This window comes from Strix uralensis, chromosome 2 (genome assembly GCF_047716275.1).
Source record: "Strix uralensis isolate ZFMK-TIS-50842 chromosome 2, bStrUra1, whole genome shotgun sequence".
NCBI classification, from domain to species: Eukaryota; Metazoa; Chordata; class Aves; order Strigiformes; family Strigidae; genus Strix; species Strix uralensis.
Window position 1 is genome coordinate 132,013,873 of NC_133973.1, and position 12,686 is coordinate 132,026,558.

Here is a 12,686-nt window from a genome sequence, read left to right on the forward strand (position 1 = left end):
AAACTTACTGCAAACAGTGCATTTTCTGGCACATAAGAAACTGAAGGAAGACCAAATTATTTAGATTTTTTAAAATTAGTACTATTTATTACAAGACAGTGCTATATGGTTTTTCTTATAAATAGCACAATGCTCACCTATTTGAACAAAAATCCTCAGATAGTAGGCTTCAGCCCAGATTCTCAGTATGAATAAACTTTACACACAGCATGCTACAATCCAGCTATGCAGTATTTCCTATTTTGTGGAGAAAAATCTGTGTATCTTACTTTTCTGTTGATCTCAGGAAATACCTACAGCAGTGCCCTGTCAGATGATCGTTTGCTGTTTTAGATGACTAAACAGAGCTTGACAGATCTTAACGAAAACTGTAGCTCTGATTTAAGAGCTTACAAACCATGACATAAGAAGTAGCCCAGCAAGTGGAAAAAGGGGAAAAGTGGGGAAAACAAGGCAAAGTCAAGAAAATCACACTGTTAGTAAGTAACAAAACACAGATTTCATGAGGGAGTTTTGCTGAGGAATACTTTATTTTTCCCTGTAGTTTCTATAACAGAAGCTGGTCAACCCCAGACTAGTAGCCCTCAGGATTTACCATACGAGTTCTCACTCCACTGACAATGCAGGGGCAATAAAACCACTTGCCCAAAGCTCACTGCAAAGCCTTCCTTACTAAATCTCAGTTAACAGACCAAGAACGAAAATAATTTAAATTATTTGTCTATTATATCATACAGTGCATTTTTTTAAAGAAAAAAAACATTCCTGACAAATTATCTGAATGTGCAAAGCAGCAAATCCTCAAACTTCAAATATTTATCAATTCAACAAAAAATCAAACACCAACCTTCTCCTAAGTGACTGGCAGAAAATCACACAAGACAGCACAGGTTTACACAGTTGGCGGCTTGGGCTAGTATCTCAGAGATCAAACAGGCTAAGTTTTGTACCCCCTGATGTTATACAAAACAGCTTGAATACACAGTTTTGCATGTGCCAGATTTATCTTTCTTTATGCTAAAAACCTGAAAGAAAAATAGTCAACTTCATAACAAAGCATGGGGACTGAGATGATAGCATAAAGTCTGAAATTAATCATACACATGAAATGGTGAAATTGTGTTGTTTTCCTTCTATTCCTTGCTCTTTTCCCTAAATCTCACAAGTGATTTCTTTATGTGAAAGGCCATCTACATACCAGCCATCTCTATACGGCTTCTGTCTACTCCTAAGTGTTTTCATTTTTCTAATGAAAGTGTACTTCATTTTTCCCAGCAGGAATAGGAGAAAGAAGCATAACAAAACACATGAAGCTGCTCCTTCCATGCTAAGGTATTTGGTGACGTGCAAAATTCTAGCAACTTTGGTTACAAACAGTGTCACTACTTTCTAAATTACCATTTTTTTAAAGCAACTAAAATTCAAGATACCTGGATCTAGAATACTTCTTGTAGACATTCTAATGCAAGCTCCATCAATTCCATACCATCTATTTCACATTTTGCACTTAAAGTAGGTGAACTCGTTAAAGGAGATTCGTCACTGACAGCCACTTTCATACGTTTTCTTTTAGCCAATACGGGATCAGATCTTTGACATGATCTGTTAGCAAACTGGATAAACAGCACACTGCAGCTCAAAGAAAAAAAAAAAAAATCAAAAAAATCACCTCTCCCCCATCAAAACATAGGTATCACCACAAAACTTTCAACTGACACTAATGTACTGTGAGTGTGCAGCTCTCCCATGAAAGGAGGCAGTAAGTAAAGGAACAGCTAAAATCCTCCATGCTATTAATAGAAATGTTGGAAATGCCTGCCTAATTTAGCTTTAACTTCCTTCTTCAATTTAGACTAACATCTCCCATGAGATATCTGGAGCTCCCTGACCAAACAAAACTCATCCTGACTCATCCCAAGTACAGCTTCAATGCACATTTGAATAGCACCCTTCTACAAGGGCACAACAGCTAAAGGATCAAAATCATCCTTCACAGCCCATGTCAAAGCTGCTCAGAGTAAAAGTTTTAAAATATCCTGTGATACAGGTTAGGGTAGAGCAAGAATGGTCTTTCACTGAGTGAAAATGAAGTTATATTTTCCAGCACCATACGTTAAGCTTTACTGATTTTCAGTAGAGAAAGCAAAGGACCTTACAAAGGGGAACCCACCCTCTTACAGCAGTGCTGTTATGTCTGAGTTTCATAAATCCAGAACAGCAGTTTCCCTCATTCCCCAGTTTTAGAGATTGTTCCCAAGCATTTTATTAGCGACCATGTGGTTATCAAGTTTCACACATTTCAAAGCAAACGTGGAGCTTCAAACTCTTTAGTCTGAAACTGGACTGGTAAGGGAAGTTGTACACAGAAAAAACTCCTCCGTATCCCACAGCTTTCAGACGGGAATTTCTGTATTTACCATGCACAAAGACATGTCCCTATCACAAACAGCCTCTAAGATAAACTAAAGCCAAGAGCAGAAGTAAATAACATCTGCCTTTTAGTCCTCAGTAAAAGGGAAAATTACTTCAGCCAGATTCTATCTTTAAAATGAAATTGTTTCATAAAGAAAAGCTCTAACAATGAAAATGTAGTTATTCCGTTTGCTTCAAAGTAAGATTCGTTCACTGGCTAAAACCTCAGAGAGCTAAAAAGAATATGGAGCTATAGTAAAACTAGGTGTTATAACATCTTGTGTCAGCCCTACTGCATACCAAGAGGCTGACCACATTCCTGTCTACAAAGGCTCCTCATTAACACTTTAAAATAAGGACAAAAGTATCTCCTCTAATGCACTGTACTTCACTTACAGATAATTAAATCTGAAGAAAAGTCTCCTCAAAATAACTGCGTATAAACAAAAAGCAAAAAACGACAAAACAGAAAATCAGTCCCTGGAAATGCAAGAGCTTCAAATTCATAACATGCAACTGAAAACATCAGAGGTTGAACTAACTATGCTGTTCCCTGGTATTTAAGAACACCAAAGCTTCCCTGGATTTCCATCCACTCAGATGCCAAATTCAGCACTGACACAAATGTTACATATTCCATACTTTTAATGCAAAGTAATCTGCTAGGAAGTTTATTTAATTTATGTTTTAGCTTCAATTACATTTGAGAGGCTTAATGATGCTACTGCTGAGGCAAAACATTCCAACTGAACAGATCTGAAAGAAAGTTTGAGCTAGCTCTCTATCAAGAACTTAAAAATAAAAGTCTATATCCAGATCATCATTTTTCCCCCAAAGCACAACATAATGTGCGAGTCCCTGTGTTTCAGACAGCTTAGAGCTAAGAGTTGTGCAACTTGAGCTTTTCCATCAGACAGCTAATCAAATGCAGCAACTTACTACGCATTTCATATCCTTATTATAAATAACTACAGCCTAGGAATGCAGAAGTGTTCATACTTGGTTTCCATTGACTTTTCTTTCATTCCAATGAATAAAATACCCTTCGTGTATATTTTTGATACTCTGAATTTTATTCTGCAATGCTGTACTATGAAACTCATGACCGAAATGCAAGCACTCCAGGGAGAAATAACTCCTATTGAATTTAACACAGGTTATTAATATATTACAGAAAAAAATTAAGAGTATGATAAATCCAAATACAGTAATTTGAATAAAAAACAGCTAATTAGAGCAGGTCTATATCAATGAAAGCAAAGTGACATGGACTGTCACCCTGAGAATTAATCAAAATTAAAACCTACCTAAGGATTACAATATATTTCTAAATAGTAAACAAACTTGCTTTGTCAAGAGGGAAAAAAAAAAGGATATTGCTTAGAAAGGGATTTTTTTCCTGTTTATCTGCCACTATGATTTGAACAGTACTAGTTGTAGCTCATGATGAATAAAAAGTAATTGCAAGTAAACCGTCTGAATTTCACCCCTAAAACTTACAAATTGACATAATCATTTATATAAATATTAAACTTAAGTACCCCCTTGTAAGACAGAAGAAAAGGATGAAGGCATTTCATGAGTAAGCAAGACTCTATGAAGCTAGGTTTACATCAATACAGAGATGAAGAATTGCTTTATGAACTACAGCTGTATGCAGCTGTTATACATAATGAAGTAAATATTCTTAGCAGACCGTTTTTAAATGAAAGTTATTTTTAATGTCTTCATAAAAGTATATTTGCTGAATTATGAACACCCATAGTTTCCAGCAAAGAGGAAGAGGGACAGACAATTAAACCCAATCAATTACACCACCATCCTCCGTATGGTGGCTTAACCATCACAACAGTTTAAACATCTGTTAACATTTCACATCAAAAATGAGGTCAGGTCAAGAATACACAGAGTTGTGGATCAGAAAAAAATCATAAAGTTTGAAATAGGTTGCAATGATGGCTGCAACTATGATGGCAATACTGGGGGGGGGAAGGGATGGGAAGTGGATAAATCAAATTCAAGTGTGACCCAATTTCCAATTAAGTATCAACTCATTTGTCAGCAAGAGCAGAGATATCAGCCAAACAAACCAAGTGCGACTACAAACAAATGTAGGTAAAAATACTGATGTGATTTCTGAACATATGGGGAGAAGTGGGGGAAAGAGAGACACAACACTACATAACAAAACTAAACCCAAAACAAAAAGCACACACACCTGAAAAGCAAGAGACAGGTACAGAAACATTGCCATATCACATTACAGCTCATTATCCACCCCAGAAGAATCCAAACATTGCCAACAGCAAAACAAGTTAGGAGCAGCCTGTAACAATGCCAAAGAACACGAAGACACCTACTTCTACCTTTTGATAGCCAAGACACCCAACCTTCTGATTTGGCAGATACAACAAATCACAGAACTGCTCCGAGTTGATTTACTGACAGATTAAAGGCATAGAAAAAAATCTAAAAAAAAAAAATTAAAGCATGTTTACTCCTGTTTGTAACGAGAGTTTAGTTTAAAACTTTGTATGTTATCCACTCTGGGTCTTGAAATCCAGTTTACTATTGTAACTTTAGAAACTTATGCCATGCAGCTGAATACCAGTTGATTGTTTTTTTGTTGGCGTTTTTTTGAAAACTAATTGAAGAATGATATGAATTTTATTATCACCTTTTTCAGTGGGATTTAAAAAAAACACAGTTTTTACAAGCTATTAACGTGGAAAACTTACTAAGGATTCATAATTTGTGCTTTAAGTTGTATTAAATTAACTATTAAAAAAATCAACAAAAGTTACAAACTATAGAGATACTTTGTTGATGTCATAGTACATGGTTGGCAACTGGAATAGCTGAGCTACACGCTACTGCAAGTACCATATTTAGAGTAAATATGTGAAATACCAGAGCAGTTTGAACCCGTGCAAACTTATCACTTCCTACATAAGCAAAAGAATCACTGCTGCTAGAACGGCACGGCTGCTGGAGCGTATGGATGCTGTGCCTCAAGGACTGCTTGCTTGGGAGGAGGCAATAAGGAATGTTAAGTGAAGATTTCAAAAGTGTCTTGTCAGGAGAAAGGGAAAAGAAGGGGTTGCTGTGGAGAGCTCTTCTCAGTAAATTAACATAGGTTTGAGGGAAATTATAAAGGAGAGCTCAGAATGAGTGTAAGACCCACCTTCTGTATTTTTTATTTCATAGACCATGTATATGTCATGACACGAATTAAAATAAAACCACAGGATTTTCCTTTATGCCACCACTGTTCAGTAAATTTTCTTATACTTCATGCTAGGAATTGATCCTCCCCCAAGTTAAATTTTGGTGTAGATCTTGTTATTTTATATCCTCTGTTTTGAAGTAAAACTTATAAAAGCCTAATTTACTCATGCTTAATATTGCAAATGATCTAGATAAGCATTACTTTAATAAAGCTTCTTTAGCAAAATAGCACAAGAGATGTTTAGTCACAATCGGAAAATCCAGTGTATTTGTTAAGTCTTTATGAAATGCTTAACTTCATTAAGTTATTTTCACACAGTTAAACACAGCTTAGTTCCCTAATTTCTTAAATCTCAATACCTGATTTGTCATATATTACTCATAACTTGGATTTACCATTAGCAGACTGAGAGTACCACAAGTTAGCACTGAATTTACTAACATTATTTTGAGGTTTAGAAACTACCAGCTAATTGATAAAGCTCTGATGTAAAGCTAGGGGTGAAATACAATGCACAACAGTTATTTCTACTTCCCTTGAGTTTAGAAGGATACATAGTTTATAACAGTTCATACCCCGCCTGCTCACTATCACATTTCACAACGGAGAAAAACTGCTGGAAGAGCAAGAAAAATATCAAACCCAACAATTTTATATCAACAACAGTTTCTTTCCTTTCCACTTGGTTGCAGCTTTTTGGCCAGTCATTTCTTACTTCTAATCTGGCGCAGACATAATCAGTAATAAAATCTCTCTCCTACCTAAGCCTTTGCAAGATAACACTCAGCTCCAAATTACAACTCCTTCTGCCAGTAAGACTTCAACTAGCAGGAAATCTAAATGGTTAAACTCACAGGCTGATGGACAAAAAACCCCGTTCTTTGACACAAAGCAAAGTTTTCATTGTGGCAGTAGAAGTGTTTGCCAAAATACACAGAAGTAAGACACATACCTGATATTATTGCTTTAAACTTGTATTATGAACTATTTGGAAATACTTAGTAACTGTCCCACTACAGGACTTCAAGATTTTATAAACAAGTCATTCACTTCAAGATACTTACTTTCTTCTAACATGCTTGAGAAACAGTTTCTGCAGGGTTTACAGAAAATAAAGAGTACACATATGTGACCAGCAGTAGACCAGTGGGCTATTTTTAAAGAAGTAATTGATGTCTGAGAATTAATGAGTGAAAAGATTTTAAAGATATTGAGAAACTTAAATTTTAAGAAGACTGCTAAAAATTAAGCTTTCAAATACAAAACATGTCTCTGCTTCAGAAAACATGTTGCATTTTCCAGGGAGAGCAAGATGTCAGTAACATTTTATAAGCGAACCTTCCTAGCATTCTACCATGATCGGTAGTAGTTTACTGATCATGTAGTTTACATAAGGCAACATACACAAAGCAAAAAAGGGAAGCTTTAAATTCCATGTTGGATAAGTCATCTCTCTCGTATTATTATGCAAACTAGTGTTACTTTGCAAACCAAGTCACTAGGAGCTGTTTAAAACCTTCACATCCACAGATCAAGAACTGATTTCAGGATTAGGAACTAAAGACTGAAATAGATCACTAGGTCACAGGCTGAACTGCAAAAGAATGCCTCTTTCAAACATCACTTTTAGAAGATAAGAGATGACTGCACCATTAAAAAATAAAAAAAAAAATCCAAAGAATCACAACTAGAGCTATAGCCCAAAGTTACATGACACCTGAATAACCACAGCTGATGGGAAACAATGGCAGTATGAAGATTCACAGTAAGCTGATTGCAGGTGTCCTACAGCTTCTCCTCCTTAGTTCCTGCCTCTTACTTCATCCGAAGTAGAATACTGCTTCAGGCTAAGTAAAATAAAACAACAGCTGCAGAACTAAATGGCTATTCTTTCTGCAAATGAGCAGCTGTGGTAGAAAATTGGCCCTCTGGCAGTCTAGAGGAGTATGATAGTTCTCAGACTCTGCTAAACGGCACAAATATTCCAAAGGAATTCCAGTAACAACTTAGGAAAAGTTGGCTAAGGAAGAAGTGATAAAGGAATCATGGAAGAACTTGGAGAAAAAAAAATTAATACTTCAAAAGAAAGTTATAATAATGCAATTATCTGTATTTGAAATAATTACAGTTACACAGAACAGTTCTAAGCAAAAATAACAATGGATTGCCTCCAGAAGTTTAAGTCAACTATAAAATGGGAAGCAAAGCCACGAGAAACTGCAGGTAATCCTGCCAAAGCCAGAAAGAAAATAACAATTTGGTGAAGTACTACAGTACCATAAAAGGAACGTGGATAATCTATTTCTACTGGAGAACACAGTAGTATCCACAGACATCAGGAGTTAACTCACATCACTGAAATAACCCAGTTATGCTTCTGTACGCAAAGGCAGGCGAGCACTTAAACCAGCTTTTTTCCCAGGTTTATTACAAATCTCTTGTGAGATACAAGGAAAAGCAATGATCCTTGTCCCCCAGTTCCACAAGATACCCTCTGGGTACAGTCTCATTTGGAAGCAGAAGCTGTACCCAGCACAGACACAAAGCAAGTCTTTAGCTGGACTTTTATTTGTACTAGTAGTAGCCTCTAGACAAAACCAAAACAACTGACACTAGGGACTTGGGGAAGTAAGTTCCCAACAAACTCAGTTTACTCTTACACAGCTTCTCAACAAACATCTACCCAACACAGGGCAGGGTTCTGGTTTACCATCTTCCTTAAAAATACATATTTTTCTTCACAATAAGAAGTCAAGGAAGTTACACTCTGGCATAACTATAGAAAGATTTCCTGTTGAGAATGGATAATTACAGCATTGCAACTTCCTTCCAAGCCATCCATCCACATTCTCCTTTAAAGAGAGCTACTCCATTAGCTACAAGCAGATAGGGTTACTGTGCCATACTCATTCAAGAACGCAACCCTAAATACGTTTCACATCAAAGCTGTTTCAACTACACTCCACAACATGCATCTGTACACAAACATTTTTACACTACTGAGATATCACTGCTACACTGGTTTCACTGAACTGACCTAACGAAAACTCCCACTTGACATTAACTATGTATCTTCTGGTTTTCCTAATATTAATTATCCACCACACATACACATGCAGGCACACACACCCCTCCCCATAAGAATCATGCAAAAAAGAGTGAAACCTGACAAGTTTTCCAGCACCATTTACATTCAAACAACCTAAAGCACTTGTTCTTAGCATCACCATACAGCACTGAACACAGGAACAAAGAGCTAAACAGGAAAGGGCTGTATAAATCTCAGTGTACAAGTTAAACCCACAAACCAGTTTTGAGCTACTGCTGCTCAGAGAGGTGTGAAAACTAGGACAAAGTCCTAGTGAAACTAGGTTTTCTGTAAAAGAAATTTCATGAACCACGCTTTGAGGGTTTCAAAACTATTAAACCTGTCTGATTACTGTAAAACAAGTAATCCATCATTACAAAAGCAGCGAATCCTTATCCCAGCCCTAAGACTGGACCTTCAAAACAGGAGAAAAAACCCCCAAACATACCCTGAGTGAAAGCATATGACCCTAAGATGACTGTTGTTACCTAGCATAAGCCATGTCCACTTGCAAATTAGAATTCTTTTCTCCCTCAAACCAAACAAGCAACTAAGCTTTGTAATGGGAGAGAAATAACGTTCTTTGAAGTAATTATATTTTTATCATCATGGGCTAAGAATGCCTTTTTACATTCTTCAGTTATTAAGGTAACAGTCACTGAGGGAAATACAGAGGGAATATACAAACCCAGGATGGGGAGCACTTCAGTTTTGGAATTCCATAGACAGTCAAAGGCAAGATAAGTAAGGATAGGAATACGCATGTGCACAGGTACCTATGTTGGATTTCCCCTCCATTTGTACGAGTTAACGTGAGGCTGAGCTACTTAAATGTGTTCATGATGGCTCAAGCTTGGTAAAGAAAGAATTTCAGAAACAGGACGGTCAGAGATATTGAGATGTGTACATACCACAGTAACAAGAATATATGTCATGGTCACAGAAAATGCTACACAAATTAAGACTTCATTCCAGGACAGTATGAGAAAACTCAGCTTATCAACTCATCCAGGACACAACCTTTAACAAGGTAAGTTGTAACTGTCATTATCACAATAAACAATAATTAGAAAAAACACTTAAGATGCATGCTGCCTATGAAGACTGGTATATTAAATGTCATTCACAGTGAGATGTCAGTTCATAGGACTTACCTAGTAGTTAAACTGTTTGTTGTAAAAGGAAGATAATGTGCAAATAATTCAGATGGTGCTTGAGTCACAGCTTGTGAAAAAAAGCATGCGTTTTTAAACATACAGCCATAAACGGTATGAACAAAGAAAATTTTCAAAATATGAAACTGTGTGTCATTTCCCGATGCCAGGAACAGACTCCTAACACACACATTAGGGGAAGCATACAAAAACTTATCTACCATGATCTATTTTAACCTCTAAAGTGACTATTAGTAAAATGAATAAAAAACCCAAGTTTGCTTTGCTCTGATAAAGGAATTCTCCGAGAAAGAGGCAGGAACTGGGACTTCTGACAGTCTAGAGTAGACATTAATGGTCTTCTCATCCAGCAACTACCAGATAGCTTTCTGAGGAAGTTCAAGCCGCATTCCACAGCAGCATCCTATAGGTCTCAATTAGGATGTCCCCTAGCAACCATGTTCAGAACACCACCCCCTTTTATACACATGCCAGTCTGAAGAGCAGTTGTTGGTCAGTTTGATATTCTTTTTCATAACGCTTATACCGTGAAATAATTCAGCAGCTAAATGCCTTATTACTGAAACTGTACTTCTAGCACTACTCCAGGCTAAACCTGGCAGTTTTTTTTCCAGAAGGCCTCCCTCCTGTTGTGTGAAATCCAGTAACACCACGAGTCCATAGGTAAGCCATATGACAAGGTGTTTTCTCTACCTGAGACAAAGTTACTTAAAGCCCAAAGATGTCCTCAGCCTTCTGACACCCTGGGCTGACCAAAAATAACAAAGCCACTCAGTTACTACTTAGTCTTCAGGCAGGAGATGAAATGGAAGAGAGAATACCAGAAAGAAACTGAGGCAGTTGGTCTGAGGCTACCCTAAAAATATGATCACATCCCTCTCAGGTACTCACAGAACAAGATTTTCTTAAACCTTTGTCAGACATGTTTGGGTGGAAAGAATAAATAACTACAGTACAATTAATCCTAGTACTATCATCTGGTCTTCTCATTCGGATGTAGAGCAACTCAGAAGGCACAAATTCAAGACACATGAAGACTCAACCTTCCCACAGACATGGGTGGAAGGAAAGGAGAAAGCACGCATACAGAAGGCATAGCCACACATCTCTCTCCAGTATCTTTCCTTACATACTGGGGGAAGTGAAGTGGAGGGGGGGGGGCGGCAGCGGGGGGAGAGAGAAGGGTCCTTAAAAGTCCTAGAATAAATAGATGCAAGATAATCAGGTATTCAAGCCAAGAACATTCTCAGTCCGGTGACCTTACAGCTTAGTGGGAGACACACTAATATGAACTTCAGTGTTCATCATTCTCTTCATATTCACCTGGATGTAACAGAGTTGATAGAAAACCTTTCAAGCCTTCCTGCCTTGGATCTCTTTTTAATAGAAGCTGAAAAATGGCCAGTTCCTGTATGGGATGTTAAGCTCAGGTACTGAAGGTCTAAAGAAAGTCTTCTAAGGCCCATCTTCTCAAGTGAAGGAGACAGACTGGAAAGGTAAGACTAAGAACACCCTTACTGATAGAGATTAGCCCCTCGAGCACTCATTTCACATATTCTTCTACGTGGAAGGCTTACAAGAATGATAGAAAGGCAGATTTTTTTTTTCTAGTAGACTACCTAGGAAAGAATTAAGATAACTGATCAGCTATTCCTTCTTAAAACTCCAGCACCTCCTCTATTGAATGGGGGAGTACTGCCCTAGCAAAACACAAATGAGATCAGTTAGCAAAGAAATTACTGCCCATTCCTCCGTTTGGCCTCCGTGGTTCTCGCTCTCCAAGGAAGGGGTATGGGGCAAGTCCTGTCCTTCAGAAGCTCACATTCTTCCAGGGCCCTGTGCATAGGGAAGGGCTAGTAAGGCCCTTTCTGGTGAGCAGATACACTGAACAGCCTCTCCCAAGCTCTCCATCGCCACGTCCCCGATCCTACGCCTCCCCCCGCCATGAGAATGTCCTATGCTGAAACACACAGAGCTCCTCCGCCTGACGAGGCTTCATGCGAGGCCGGTGGGAAAGGAGGCAGCCCCACAGCCGGCACTCCGCTCCACAGGAGCCCGGGGCAGAGGGTAGCCCGGCGGGACGCGCGGGGAAAGCCCTTCGGCCGCCATCCCTCCCCGGTACTCACAGTCCAGGTGTTTCTTCTTGGGCCCCATGACCTCGTGGGTCGTGGCCTTGCAGACGGTTTTCGAGACCGCCGAGCCGGTCACGCTGTGCTGCGCCGCCGTGATGCGGTCGGTGAGGCTTTGGCCGGACATGGCGGGCTGCTGGCGGCGCTGGAACCGAGAGCGGCTCCGCTCCCTCCTCAGGGGCCGGGACGGGAGGACTAGCCGGGGGATGGAGCTGCACGGACTCCTCACCCCGCCGTGCCGCAGGCGGCCCCCGCTCCGCCCTCAGGGACGGACCTGTCACCCGAGCAGGGACCCCTCCTCCTCCTCCCACCCCCCTCCCCCAGCCGCCGTCCCCTCCCCCTGCGCGCCTTCCGCTCGGCCGGGGACAGGGGACACAGACTGGGCGCCGCAGGAAAATGGCGGCGGCGGCGCTCCTCCTCGGATCTTTCCGGGCCGTCCGCATCACGTGACCCCCCCCTGGCGCCCCGCCCACGTGACACGCACCGCCCCTCCTCGCGGGCGCGCCCCGCACGAAGCTCCTGAGGCCGATAAGGGCGGGAACGTGACGTGGCGCCGCGCGCGCCCCTGCGCGGGTGTGGCGGGCTGGGGCGGGCTGGTGAGGGCTGGTGACAGCTCCGTCCCCTCAGCGCCCCGGGCCTCGGGAGGGGGCGAA

General features: G+C 40.0%; 1 protein-coding gene across 12 annotated transcripts in view; it reads right to left on the minus strand.

The window, feature by feature from the left end:
• PICALM (phosphatidylinositol binding clathrin assembly protein) overlaps nt 1-12,359 on the minus strand; it is a 71,432-nt gene extending 59,073 nt beyond the window's left edge. For all 12 annotated transcript variants that reach the window (XR_012627770.1, XM_074860399.1, XM_074860397.1 and 9 more), the window contains exon 1: nt 12,031-12,359. Coding sequence is in view for 11 of the 12 variants with exons in the window: in XM_074860399.1 (XP_074716500.1) it covers nt 12,031-12,160 (130 nt within the window). In the remaining variant the exon portion in view is untranslated. The remainder of the gene's footprint in view (nt 1-12,030) is intronic.
• Between the last annotated feature and the right edge of the window lie 327 nt (nt 12,360-12,686).